The following is a 14,479-nucleotide window of genomic DNA, read 5'->3' as shown; positions in this document are numbered from 1 at the left end:
TGTAGAAATCATGGATCGCCAAACCAAGCAACTCAGGCGCTCACGCATCCCTATCGTGAAAGTCCGATGGGTAGGCAAGCGAGGCGCGGAGTTCACTTGGGAACTCGAAAGCGACATGAAGGCCAAGTACCCGCAGTTGTTTAAATAGATCTGAAGCATCAAATTGGTAAATCACGGTGATGCACAGCTCTCAGCCTAATTTCAGGACGAAATTCCCTAAACAAGGGGAGGCTGTAACACCCCGTGTTTTCGAATGTCAAAGTCAAAGTCAAAGTCCAATTCAACTTTGACTTCTTTGACTATTAATGTTTCTTTTGCTTCTGTATTATGTGGAATAAGTGTTGTCTAAATGAAATGATTGAATGTTTAACCAAAGCGACCGATTTACGACTGTGAATAGTAGGAAGTAACAATGCGATAAAGTTAACTAATCAGTAATCAAACCGATCTAACTATCATCGAACTCGAAACTCGAATTACGCGAATTTTGGTATGGTTATACGTGTGTGTGTGCCATATGTGTTACCTGTGCGTGTTTACTTTATGATTTGTGTGGTGATCAATCGAAACTCGAATCGAAACTCGAAAAGCAATCAAACTCAATCGAAACCGACATCGAAACGTGAATTACAGATGATTGTATGTTAGATATAGTAGTGGGACTGAAAGTAATTTGACTAGGAACTCTATCGTATTCGTATCATTGTCCATCGAAATCGAAATATCGAAAACCGTCGCGAAACACTCGAAAAGGGTTGCTGATCGAACAGGAAGCACTGTGATCGAACAGGCTAGCCGATCGAACAGGCTGTTAGATCAAGCAGGCCATTCGATCGGAGGTCCTGGCCGATCGGTTGACACTTTCCTCTTTTGGAGCCTTTAAATAGCCCTGTCATTGTCACTCTTTCTACTTTTGGAAAGCTCTGACCGAACCAGCCCTTGTTTTTCACCTTTTCTCAGATTTCTCTCAACTCCGGTAAGTTTTCACTCTAATTCTTGTACGTTTTTTATCATTACACGATTCTACACCTTTCTATCTTTCAAAACTTGAATTCTAACCGTGAAATCACCAAGATCTAAGTGTTCTTGGATGATGTCATCATGGTGTTCTTGAAGAACATCATACCTTGGCCTCATTCAACCATGAATAGCTTATATCTAACCGATTTCCACATAAACAAACTAAGATTTGCAAGAATCTTAACATTTTCGGGTTAAACATCAAACTACCGTTCCGAACAATTCACCGGCCGGACTTGGGTGATTCATGTCCGAACCGGTGAAACAAGTAAGAACCCACGTTCTATGGTTTAACTCTCTGTCAAAATAACGTGAAATCATATCAAAACAATCAAAACAGCCAAGTGGTAGACGAAAGCCGACCAGGTCAGAATTGCTGGCCGAACGGCTAGGCTGTCCGTACGAACAGCCCAGCAGATCGGACATACCAGCCGATCGACCGGGCTAGCCGATCGGCTAGCACATGGTCCCACACTTTCAAACTTCATGAAGTATGCTATTGACGAGGTGATGTTCGATCGAATATGCTACTCGATTGGTAAACATTACTCTTCGGATCATGAAATACTACGCTTCAACACTTAATCGATTTTACAACTCGTTCGTAGTATGGAGTGCCACCCGATCGAGCATGTTGATCGATCGAGTGACATCCTGCTGAGGATCACTTCTGAAGTTCCTAACCGATCGGTTAAGCCAGCCGATCGAACAGACCGTTCGATCGATCGACCTGAAAGGTAAGAACACTTCAGTGTTCTCAAATGCTACAACGAAAACTTCAAAAGTTCAAGCCATCATACACAAACACATCCTTCTCAGAGGAAGAAACAACCCACTCGAATGGTCCAGCAGATCGAGCCTACCTGCCGATCGAACAAGACTGTTCAAACGGACTTTCAAACCGAACGAACAGCCCGTTCGATCGAACCTGCCGTTCGTCGACCAGGCAATTTGATCCATTTACACTTGTTTGCATTTTCCGCGTTACTTATCGTTATGTTGTCGAACTATTCAGGCTAACCCTACTCTCAGCGCTCCCTTCAATCAATAATCAATCACTGTGAGTATACTCGAATCCCTTTTTGCTTTAGCACTTTTTGGTGTTACATACTTTACTTATCGAAATCACAATCGAACACACTATTCAAACTATTTGAACGCTAACCGATTGCATGTATTACGTGACTAAATGAATGCTTGTTGTTATGTTTACACGTGGAATGCTGTCTACCTGCCTTAACAACATAGTACTATAGTTTGGACTCAGCACCCATTCTCACGGGGGTTATTAAGGACAATTACTTGCATGGATTACGGTGGTAATCATGTATTGCGAACTGTCCCGGACAGTCAACCCGCAGTCGTTGGTATCGATAGATCCATGTCGATAATTAACATGCATCATTTCCCCCTGTGTACGTGCTGGTTATGTGTAAACTATTCGAACTCTATATGTTATTATTAAACTTGTATGCTCACCTTTACATTTTATGTATTGACTTTATTTTAACGTATGTGACAGGTGTTTAATATATTTGCTTGCTAGGGAAGTGAAGCTAAAATAAAGCTTTAGAGGCCCCCAACAAATAGTTGTCAGTCAGGAACAAGCAACTAGGGCATAGTTGTCTGTAGATCTTGTCAGGCTGGGTCTTAGAAGCATTGAACAATAATTATTTATGTTAAATCTGAGTTGTCGGAACAGAATTACTTGTTTGGATGTTATCTGTAATAATGTATTTGTTTATTCGGGATACGGTATGGGACGTATCTATAACTGGATTTTATGAATAGTTGTTGTGGAAACTTCTGAACAATCTGTTTCACTCAGTGCCATGCCCCGATGATTCCGCCATCGGTTGGGGTGTGACATGACGGATCGGATGTCATTTCGATCGGATGGCCATCCGATTGGATGGTCTTCCGTTCGGATGGTCATCCGTTCGGATGGTCATTCGATCGAAGTGGTCCGGCGAGTTAGGTTTCGACGTTTCGGTTCGTGCGTTGGGTGTTGCGATGAGTTTAAGCGAGTGTTGATTAAGCGATGCGATAGATTAATAATAATCACACACAAATCCTATGTCTAACATACAATCAACATAAATAACTTGCGTTTAGCGCTTGCGATTCGATTGCGTTTCGATTAATCACCACAAATGTAAAGTAAACATACACAAGTAACACATAAATAGCACACACACGTAAAATAATATACAGAACCAATCAATCAAGTTGTGAATGCGATTGCGATTCGTTTATCATTAAAGCGATAAATAGATTAGCGATTAACATGCGATTAAACCTCGATTATCATAGATACTCTACATAATACAACTAAAGTAAGCAAATAATAGAATTCGATTACAAGTCGAGAAAGTACGGTAAATAATTAAGCAAGGAGTGATAGATTGCATTTAGCAATCTTTTCTTCCTTTGACTTTGACTTTGACTTGTACTTTGACTTCCAAAACGCAGGTTGTTATAGTAAGAATAAGGTTAGACTATCATGAGTCTAAACCTTCGTTGTCACTAAGACCACCCCCACCTCCTATGAATCGTTCACAATCAACTACATCTTGCTTTGAAGTTGGTCCTAGTTACCTTCCACTCAACCAAAGCCCTTATGCTATTGGAAGGCCAGATCCGATTGCTTTTCCTTTTCCCGCCTCTCAACTTGTTGCAACTGGTGCACCTATAGGGAATGAAACCACTCTCGACCAACTTTTGTAGTCACCGGCTTCAAGCATTCCCCCATCTATGTCCACTTCATGGGAACAGGCTCTGGTCGTCTTACCCATGGCTCGAAGTGCAGACATGAGTGCTCCCATGGGAATAAATTATGTAACGACACCAGAAAGCCTTTAAGAATTTCACCTAATGCCACAAATGATGGCACAATTTCTTTGGCAACACTTCATCAACCAAGTGTTGGCCACCCACCAAGGAACCTCGAATAGTAACCCGGCTTCAAGAGTGGAAGAAAACCTCACTAAACCTTACAAGCCCAACAATTTGTCTTGTTTTTCCCAACAGATTGCTGATTATGACTTCCAAACGAGGATAAAGATGCCATCACACATAAGAACATATGACGGAACCGAGGATACTGAAGACCACCTCCAAATATTCACCGGAGCGGCAAGAATTGAAAAGTGGTCCAATCCCAAGTGTTGTCTTATGTTCATGCAAACCCTCATAGGGTCTGCACGGATATGGTTCAATGACCTTCCTAAACGAAGCATTCGAATCTTTAGTGATCTCAGCAAAAGTTTTCTAGCCAACCTTTCACAACAACGGAGGTATGTCAAGGATGCCACAGTAATCTTCTAGATAAAGCAACATGATGATGAAAGTCTTAGAGACTTCATTGAAAGGTACAAGAAGGAAGGGCTAACCTATGTAGGTGCTGATAAAAAGATGAGGGTGGCAGGGTTCACGAATGCCATCACCTCCAAATATCTTACAAGAGACTTCAATAAATGCCAGACTAAAACCCTTGAAGAAACACTTGAAAGGGCTGAAGCCCACATCCAAGTAGAAGAAGCGGTTGACATCAAAGAGCAAACAAAAAGAGCTCCTAGTTGGAGAAGCAATAGTCCCAACAGGAAAAGAGGAAACTTTGGTTCTAGAAGCTCGGATTCTAGGAGACCTGAAGGAAGGAACCCTCCAAGCTGAGAAAAAACTATAAGCTTCACATATTTGACCAAGACCCCACAAGAAATCTTGGCAACCGAAGAAGTGAAACATAGCTTCCGACCTCCTCGGCCATTGCCAAAAAGTAAGAGGAATGAAAACTCAAACCAATATTGTGAGTTTCATGAAGAAAAGGGTCACCATACCAAGGATTGCTTCCAACTCAAAAAGAGGATCAAAGAGGCCGTCAAATCTGGACAACTAGCCCACTTGGTTAAGGGGGTAAAAGACAAGATGTTTTTAGACAAGTAAAGAAAGAAACTAAAGTAATAAAAGAAACAAATAAAGAAGAAAGAATCACTTGGTTCCGACTCATCTTTTATGCATCCTTTGATGATTTCCACACTTTGTGTTTTTAAGAGATTATCTTAGTTAAGGGGGTAAAAGACAAGATGTTTTTAAACAAGTAAAGAAAGAAACTAAAGTAATAAAAGAAACAAATAAAGAAGAAAGAATCACTTGGTTCCGACTCACCTTTTATGCATCCTTTGATGATTTCCACACTTTGTGTTTTTTAAGAGATTATCTTAGTTATAGTGGCATGTCCCTCTTTTGGAGGCAACACTACCCTCAGCCATATTGGTTTGAATCCCTTGTAAATAAACTACTATTAAAACTTTAAACCGGCCTTGCGGGACTGTATCCCTGCTGACTCAGACCAATATGGCCGAGGGTAGCGTTGCCTCCAAAAGAGAGACATGCCACATTTTGCATTAATAACTTACTTAATTATCTTTCAATAATCTGGCCTTGCGGGACTGTATCCCTAGTGACTCAGACCAATATGGCTGAGGGTAGCGTTGCCTCCAAAAGAGGGACATGCCACTATGTAACACCCTAAAATTTCATACTTGAAAGTTACAAAAACGACTCATAAATTAATCACCAAAATTTAAAATTTGGGCATGACCCGTTCGCAATTTGAACAACTTCCCTGTTTTTACTATATCAAAATACGCTAATAACGACACCTTTAAGAAACCATACGAAAAACCATAACATTTAGACTACCGTTTCAAACAACAAGTTTAAGTTACTTAAGTATTCACAACATCTATTTAAAACATGAAACTTCAATACTACTAACTTTGACAAAAGCCTTAAACTAACAAGGTTACTACAAGGTTGCGGAAGCGCATCATGGGTGATCAAGGTGTGTTCGTATCCGAGCGTCGCAAAGACAATCATACGGGTGCTTTACCTACAACCATTCAACAAAATAAATTAGTATGGTACACATAACGTTTTCATCCTATCACAATACACATTCTCGGATTTACATGATAAGTTACCAATTGATCTTAATCCATACCCTTTTATTCTAGTCAATTAACACAACTCTTTCTCATTCGCTTCCAATAATCCGTTTAGCACGGATCAAGGATAGAACTTCCATTAAATTCCTTCTCATTCGAACCCGAACCGACCCAATCACTATGGACCGATACGGATTCCTACTATCACAATATCATTTGGAACAAACACTTTAATTTGTATATCAAATCTTTAAAGAAGGCGATTGATTAAACTCAATAATAAACATGTAAGTAACGAACTTACCTCGATCTTGAGTCTTTGTTTGTGATCCGGAACTAACTCCTTCTTCTTTCGTTCCTACACGTAATCATTCTTATTTAGATCATAGCCTTTACATTCATAACCACACTTTCAAGTATCGACGCTACTCTTATAACATTTGACAACACATTAATTTCCTCCTACAATTTCATTCACAATATTTATTCTAGGCTACTTAGATTATCATTGAGGCATTTCATCAAACACCTATCGTGCGTACTACTTATCAAGCCTTATGTACATGTATTTTATGCATAATTCACTAGAATACATCACAATTAACACAATCAACCATTCTTGCACAAATCATTCATCCTACACATAATAATTTACGAATGTTCTAGTATACATACATTGATTCATAGAAATTACTCTACTTATTTCAAATTACATAACCATCATCCTACTAAAACAAGTGGGTTTTTCCCCAAAATCTTTAGTACTTCACATTCAAGCATAATACACCTTCTAACTAATGATTCTAACTCATATATAATCTCAATTTCATACTAATTCACGGATTGGTGAAACCCACTTCATAGAAAAGCATAAGAATACAAAATTCTAACTCACCTTAGGTTCAAGACACTTGGATTATTGAGTATTTAACACATGCATTCGAATTGAACCAAGAATCCCTACTAATTTGCTGAAATTTGGAGTTCTTCTAATGAAATAGGGTTTCCCCCCTTTCCTTTCCCCTGGTCGCGATCCACAACCCCCACCCAATACTGGGTTTTGATTTCTTATTTCACATTTTTACTAATGTTACACAAACAGCCCTCAAGTTAGGTTTATTGATTCCTTATACCCCATTCTATATTTTATAAACTTTCTTTAAGTTTTTAACACTAATGTCATAACCAAATATATAATTATTTTTAAGTATTATAAAATTCTATTTTATAAATTATGGGATGTTACAAATCTACCCCCCTTAAAAGAGGTTTCGTCCCCGAAACCTTAATACGTACCGAAAAGAGACGGGTAGTGCTTTCGCATTTCATCTTCGGATTCCCAGGTTAGATCCGATCCTTTCCGATGCTGCCATTGTACTAACACTTTTCGCATGGCTTTGTTTCGTAGGTACGTCATTTTGGAATCTTTGATAGCCACTGGCTTTTCAACATAATTCATTTTATCATCCAATTCAATGTCATCTAGTGACACATGCGCTGTATCATCCGCGAGGCACTTTCTTAGTTGAGACACGTGAAACGTGTTATGGATTCCCTCCAGAGCTGGAGGTAATTCTAACCGGTATGCCACTTTACCAACACGAGACACTATTCTGAACGGCCCGATGTACCGAGGACCCAATTTTCCCCGTTTGCGGAACCGTATTATGCCCTTCCACGGCGAGACCTTTAAAAACACACGATCACCTTCTTGAAATTCGATAGGGCGTTTTCTTTTATCGGCATAGGATTTTTGCCTGTCTTGCGCCGCCTTCAAACGATCCCGTACTTTATCAATCTTTTCATTCGTTATTGCCACAACATCTTTAGGCGCGAGTTCCCGTTGCCCGATTTCTCCCCAGCATACAGGAGTTCTACACTTTCTACCGTACAACATTTCGTATGGCGCCATTTTGATGCTACTTTGATAACTGTTGTTGTACGCGAACTCTACTAACGGTAAATGGTTGTCCCAATTACCCCCAAGGTCTATGACACAAGCCCTCAACATATCTAGTAACGTTTGTATAGTTCTTTCCGACTGTCCATCCGTCTGCGGATGGTAGGCGGTACTTAATCGCAAATTCGTGCCCACGTCTTCGTGAAACTTTCGCCAAAATCGAGACGTGAATCTTGTGTCACGATCCGACACAATAGACACGGGTACTCCGTGACGAACAATTATTTCATTCATGTAAATTTCTGCCAACTTCTCGGATGAAATAGTTTCTCGTATGGGTAGAAAGTGAGCACTCTTTGTGAGTCGATCAACTATGACCCAAATCGCGTCATGACCTCGTTTCGTTCTGGGAAGCTTTGTAACAAGATCCATGGTTATGTCTTCCCACTTCCAAACTGGTATCTCTAAAGATTGCAATTTACCATACGGTTTTTGGTGCTCCGCCTTCACTTGGGAACACGTCATGCACTTAGCCACGTACTTAACAATGTCACGTTTCATTCCAGGCCACCAATACCCTTTCTTTAAATCTTGATACATTTTTGTAGCTCCAGGGTGTACCGTATAACGAGATTTGTGAGCCTCCTCTAGCAATAATGATTTTACTTCAGATAACCAAGGTACCCAGATTCGGTCATACCTGGTCATGATGCCATCAGCATTCATCTTTAATTCCCCAATCAGGCCTTTCATTCTTTCCTTCTTCGGATCACCATTTAAGGATTTCATTTGAGCCTCTTTGATCACCTCCAAAAGTTTAGGGGTGACAGTCATCTTCATTGACTTAACTTGTATGGGTGATGGGTATTCCTTCCGGCTTAACGCATCTGCTACAACATTGGCTTTCCCGGGATGGTAAAGGATTTCACAATCATAATCCTTAATTAATTCTAACCACCTTCGTTGTCTCATATTTAATTCTTTTTGTTCGAAGAAATACTTGAGACTTTTGTGATCCGAATATATGGTACATCTAATTCCGTATAAATAATGTCGCCACAATTTCAATGCGAATACTACTGCAGCCAATTCTAAATCGTGTGTTGGGTAGTTACTTTCATGTGGTTTGAGCTGCCTTGAAGCATATGCTATCACTTTACCCCGTTGCATTAAAACAGCCCCCAAACCCTGATGTGAAGCATCAGTATATACTACCAAGTCTTCTGAACCTTCGGGTAAGGTTAGAATTGGGGCGTCAGACAGCTTATCCTTCAAGGTTTGGAATGCCTTCTCTTGCTCAACTTCCCACACAAACTTCTCATTCTTCTTGGTTAGTCTGGTTAAAGGTAACGCTATTTTGGAAAAATCCTGTATAAACCTTCGGTAATACCCAGCCAATCCCAGAAAACTTCTTACTTCACTCGGGTTCTTAGGAGGAACCCAGTTCACAACTGCCTCTACTTTAGTTGGGTCTACCAAGACACCATCTTTATTAATGACGTGGCCAAGAAATTGCACCTCTCTAAGCCAAAAGGCACATTTGGAAAACTTAGCATATAACTTCTCTTTCCGAAGAGTCTCTAACACTTCACGCAAATGACTTGCATGTTCGGCTCTACTACGAGAGTACACAAGGATATCATCTATAAATACTATGACAGACTTATCCAGCATGGGCCGACATACTCTATTCATCAAATCCATGAAAGCGGCCGGGGCGTTAGTCAGTCCGAATGGCATTACTAGAAACTCGTAATGCCCATATCGGGTCCTGAACGCTGTTTTCGCAACATCTTCTTCCCGTACCCGAAGTTGATGATACCCCGAACGCAAATCGATCTTTGAAAACCAACTTGCTCCTTGCAGTTGGTCAAAAAGATCATCTATTCGAGGTAAAGGGTATTTATTCTTCACGGTCAACTTGTTCAAATCTCGATAATCTATACACATGCGCATCGTGCCGTCTTTCTTTTTCACAAAGAGTACCGGGGCTCCCCAAGGTGACACACTCGGGCGTACGAATCCCTTATCGAGTAATTCCTGTATCTGTGTCATTAGCTCTCGCATCTCAGTGGGAGCTAATCTATAAGGAGCTTTTGCCACTGGCTTGGCACCCGGGTTTAATTCGATTCTGAACTCCACCTCTCGCTCAGGTGGCAATCCCGGTAATTCATCCGGAAACACATCCACATATTCATTCACCACTTCTACTTCTCTAATTTCAGGCATCTTCTGTCTTGTGTCCACTACATAAACCAAGTAAACCTTACCCTCATTCCTTGCGTGCTTCACCGCCTCGACAATCGTGCACAGTTTTGTTTCTAACTTTCTTTCCCCACAAATGCTTATTCGAGCCCCACTAGGTGAGAATACATGAATAACTTTCGCCTCACATCGAATTTCCGCGTGATAGCGGGATAACCAATCCATCCCTACTACCACCTTGAATTCCCCCAAAGTCATAGGAATGAGATCTATTTCAAATTCTTCGTTTTCTATGGTTATCTTACAATTCTTACAAATTTCACATAACAAATAACTTTTACTATCCGCTACTTCTACTTCTAAGGGTACAGACATTCGTTCCTTTCTAAAAGAGGGATAACACATAAGTTCGTTTGACACGAAAGATTTGCTAGCACCAGAATCGAATAACACATTCACGGGTATTTGGTTGATTAAGAAAATACCTGATACGACATTCGGTGAAACCTTGGCTTCCTCGGTAGTAATCTGAAACATTCTTCCCCGAGCCTTCTGGTTTTCATTCTTCTTTTCATCTTTCTGCCCTTGTTGTTTAAGCTTCGGACATTCGGCTTTTACATGACCAGGAGTGAAGCAATTGAAACACGTCCTTACAGGACTAGGACACTTAAAGTAAGGATGTCCCTCTTGCCCACAGTTGTAACACCCTTTCTTTCCCATTAAACATTCTCCGGTGTGAAGCTTCCCACAAGTTTTGCATGGGGGAATACTACTTTTCGATCCTCCTTTACTTCTGGTGTCGTGTTGCTTAGGCTTCTTGGATGGACTCGTAGTTGATGGCTTTTCAGCAGACCGTTTCTCTCCTCTTTCCACTTGTCGCTTCAGTTCTATCTCTCTATCCCGGGCCAAATTGATGAGTTCACCCAAAGTTTCACACTTTGAAGGAGTAATGAACTCCCTATACTCGGCCTTCAACATTCCATAGTATCGATTTATCTTCATCCTTTCAGATTTGACGAAATCATCACAGAACTTCAACTTATCGTAGAATATATTGGTAATTTCATCAATAGACTCATTCTGTTGGCGAAGATGCAAGAACTCATCTTGTATTCTATCAATTGCCGATTGCGGGCAATGATGTTTTAAGAACAATTCTTTGAACTCTTGCCATGTCAAGGTTTGGAGTCTTTCTTCCCCTATCTCTTTACATTTAGTATCCCACCAATCCTTGGCTTGTTGCTGAAGCTGACCCGTAGCAAACATTACTTGATCTTCCTTCTCACATCGGCTACGCACAAATACCGCTTCAACATTTGCTATCCATCTTTGACACTTTATCGGATCCACCTCCCCTTTATATGAAAAGGGATTACATGCCATAAAATCCTTATATGTACACCTTCTTTCCTTACTTTTTGTCCTGGATCCTTCAATCATTTCCTTTAACTCCTCAATCTTACTAGCCATCATCTCATCAACAACCCCCAAGACTCGGCTCTCGACTTCTTGAGCTAACTTAGGAAGGTTAGCATTCATTACTTTTTCTGCCGCCTCCATCATCTTATTATTGAGTGCCTCTTGTCTGGCTATTTCAGCATCATCAACATTACTCGCATCCGTCATCTACATAAAGCATTTCTTTCTTTTATTAACATTACCCAACTGTAATTAAATCACATTCTCGTACATTCTTATATCACATTCTAAAATGTTCCAGGGACACTCGTACATTAATCACAACTTACACCATCGTTCTTTTACTCATTCTTGTTCATACTTTCGAAAGGTTCCATTCTTAATATGTTTTTGCTAGGTTAATTTACACACACACACTTTTGTTTATTAGTTTTAGTCGTCTACCGGGACTAACCAAGAGTCGGCGAACAGATTTCGGGAGGTTCGGGTTGTCACACGAAACAAAACAAGGAAATCAGCGTTTCAGGTTTTGCACAGGCCGTCGGCGACGGGCATGGGGCCGTCGGCGACGCCCTTTAAAAACTCGCGTCGGCTGCTTAAACCCGTCGGCAGACGGTTAAGCCGTGGGAACCTCAGGGGCCGTCGGCGACGGGCCAGGGGCCGTCGGCGACGCCCCTTCTGTGTTACTAACGCTGATTTGTTGATTTTTCGCATATTCGACCATTTTCCAGGTTTCGTTATAGCCCGAACCATCCCCAATCGACCCATCTTGACCCGGATTATCTCTTAACCTTCCCGGAACCGTCCCATAACATTTCATCATATTCTCGACCATTTTATTCATTATGTAAGAATTTAAAGTCTTGAAATTACTTACTTGTTTCGCGCCGCGGATCGAACACCCACATCACATGAGCTTTCGGTTTGAGTTCGAACACTGGTTGCTCGAATCCCTCAAACCTAGGCTCTGATACCAACTTGTAACACCCTAAAATTTCATACTTGAAAGTTACAAAAACGACTCATAAATTAATCACCAAAATTTAAAATTTGGGCATGACCCGTTCGCAATTTGAACAACTTCCCTGTTTTTACTATATCAAAATACGCTAATAACGACACCTTTAAGAAACCATACGAAAAACCATAACATTTAGACTACCGTTTCAAACAACAAGTTTAAGTTACTTAAGTATTCACAACATCTATTTAAAACATGAAACTTCAATACTACTAACTTTGACAAAAGCCTTAAACTAACAAGGTTACTACAAGGTTGCGGAAGCGCATCATGGGTGATCAAGGTGTGTTCGTATCCGAGCGTCGCAAAGACAATCATACGGGTGCTTTACCTACAACCATTCAACAAAATAAATTAGTATGGTACACATAACGTTTTCATCCTATCACAATACACATTCTCGGATTTACATGATAAGTTACCAATTGATCTTAATCCATACCCTTTTATTCTAGTCAATTAACACAACTCTTTCTCATTCGCTTCCAATAATCCGTTTAGCACGGATCAAGGATAGAACTTCCATTAAATTCCTTCTCATTCGAACCCGAACCGACCCAATCACTATGGACCGATACGGATTCCTACTATCACAATATCATTTGGAACAAACACTTTAATTTGTATATCAAATCTTTAAAGAAGGCGATTGATTAAACTCAATAATAAACATGTAAGTAACGAACTTACCTCGATCTTGAGTCTTTGTTTGTGATCCGGAACTAACTCCTTCTTCTTTCGTTCCTACACGTAATCATTCTTATTTAGATCATAGCCTTTACATTCATAACCACACTTTCAAGTATCGACGCTACTCTTATAACATTTGACAACACATTAATTTCCTCCTACAATTTCATTCACAATATTTATTCTAGGCTACTTAGATTATCATTGAGGCATTTCATCAAACACCTATCGTGCGTACTACTTATCAAGCCTTATGTACATGTATTTTATGCATAATTCACTAGAATACATCACAATTAACACAATCAACCATTCTTGCACAAATCATTCATCCTACACATAATAATTTACGAATGTTCTAGTATACATACATTGATTCATAGAAATTACTCTACTTATTTCAAATTACATAACCATCATCCTACTAAAACAAGTGGGTTTTTCCCCAAAATCTTTAGTACTTCACATTCAAGCATAATACACCTTCTAACTAATGATTTTAACTCATATATAATCTCAATTTCATACTAATTCACGGATTGGTGAAACCCACTTCATAGAAAAGCATAAGAATACAAAATTCTAACTCACCTTAGGTTCAAGACACTTGGATTATTGAGTATTTAACACATGCATTCGAATTGAACCAAGAATCCCTACTAATTTGCTGAAATTTGGAGTTCTTCTAATGAAATAGGGTTTCCCCCCTTTCCTTTCCCCTGGTCGCGATCCACAACCCCCACCCAATACTGGGTTTTGATTTCTTATTTCACATTTTTACTAATGTTACACAAACAGCCCTCAAGTTAGGTTTATTGATTCCTTATACCCCATTCTATATTTTATAAACTTTCTTTAAGTTTTTAACACTAATGTCATAACCAAATATATAATTATTTTTAAGTATTATAAAATTCTATTTTATAAATTATGGGATGTTACACACTATGACTAAGATAATCTCTTAAAAAACCCAAAGTGCGAAAATCTTCAAAGAATACATAAATGACGAGTCGGAACCAAGTGATTCTATCTTATCTATCTGTTCTTTTATTTATTTAGTTTCTTTATTTTACTTATTTAAAATCTTTACTCAAAATTTGGTTAGACTAGACGTCAACGATATTCCAATATTAAAAGCTCTTGTGTCCTTTGACGACCTCAGTATCTTACCATCGTTATACTACGCCAACGATGGGTGCATTTTCCCTAGCGTGTTGTAGAGAGTGATAGTGTTATATCATGTTTTATAAATTTAAAACTTGATAAAAGAGTAAA

General features: G+C 39.7%; 1 protein-coding gene across 4 annotated transcripts; it reads right to left on the bottom strand.

Annotated features, from left to right (window-relative positions):
* Positions 1 to 5,689: 5,689 nt before the first annotated feature.
* LOC110866082 lies at positions 5,690 to 13,976 on the bottom strand. Of its 4 annotated transcripts, none has more exons than XM_022115435.2 (5): positions 13,793 to 13,976; positions 13,202 to 13,255; positions 10,557 to 11,697; positions 6,271 to 6,324; positions 5,690 to 5,911 (listed from the first exon to the last, which is right to left on the bottom strand). In XM_022115435.2, exons 3-5 carry the CDS (start codon positions 11,695 to 11,697, stop codon positions 5,895 to 5,897), a joined length of 1,212 nt encoding a protein of 403 aa, XP_021971127.1. In that variant the 5' UTR covers positions 13,202 to 13,255; positions 13,793 to 13,976; the 3' UTR covers positions 5,690 to 5,894. The 4 variants fall into 4 exon arrangements, 2 of the variants coding, with proteins under 2 accessions (XP_021971127.1, XP_021971126.1); XM_022115434.2 differs by lacking the exon at positions 5,690 to 5,911 and adding an exon at positions 5,921 to 6,164; XR_002551172.2 differs by lacking the exons at positions 10,557 to 11,697; positions 13,202 to 13,255; positions 13,793 to 13,976 and adding an exon at positions 6,862 to 7,039 and having other exon boundaries at positions 5,882 to 5,911.
* Positions 13,977 to 14,479: the final 503 nt, after the last annotated feature.

This window comes from Helianthus annuus, chromosome 1, assembly GCF_002127325.2.
Source record: "Helianthus annuus cultivar XRQ/B chromosome 1, HanXRQr2.0-SUNRISE, whole genome shotgun sequence".
Lineage (NCBI taxonomy): Eukaryota > Viridiplantae > Streptophyta > Magnoliopsida > Asterales > Asteraceae > Helianthus > Helianthus annuus.
This window is presented reverse-complemented; position numbering and strand designations above follow the sequence as displayed.

What these genes read in the sequence shown, in the direction of transcription:
- LOC110866082 (XM_022115434.2), bottom strand. Translation starts at nt 11,697, where the DNA reads ATGACGGATGCGAGTAATGTTGATGATGCTGAAATAGCCAGACAAGAG. An exon ending in TTCACCGAATGTCGTATCAG is followed by an intron (nt 6,325 to 10,556) that starts GTATTTTCTTAA and finishes GATTACGTGTAG; the next exon opens with GAACGAAAGAAGAAGGAGTT. An exon ending in AACAAAGACTCAAGATCGAG is followed by an intron (nt 6,165 to 6,270) that starts GTAAGTTCGTTA and finishes TTGTGATAGTAG; the next exon opens with GAATCCGTATCGGTCCATAG.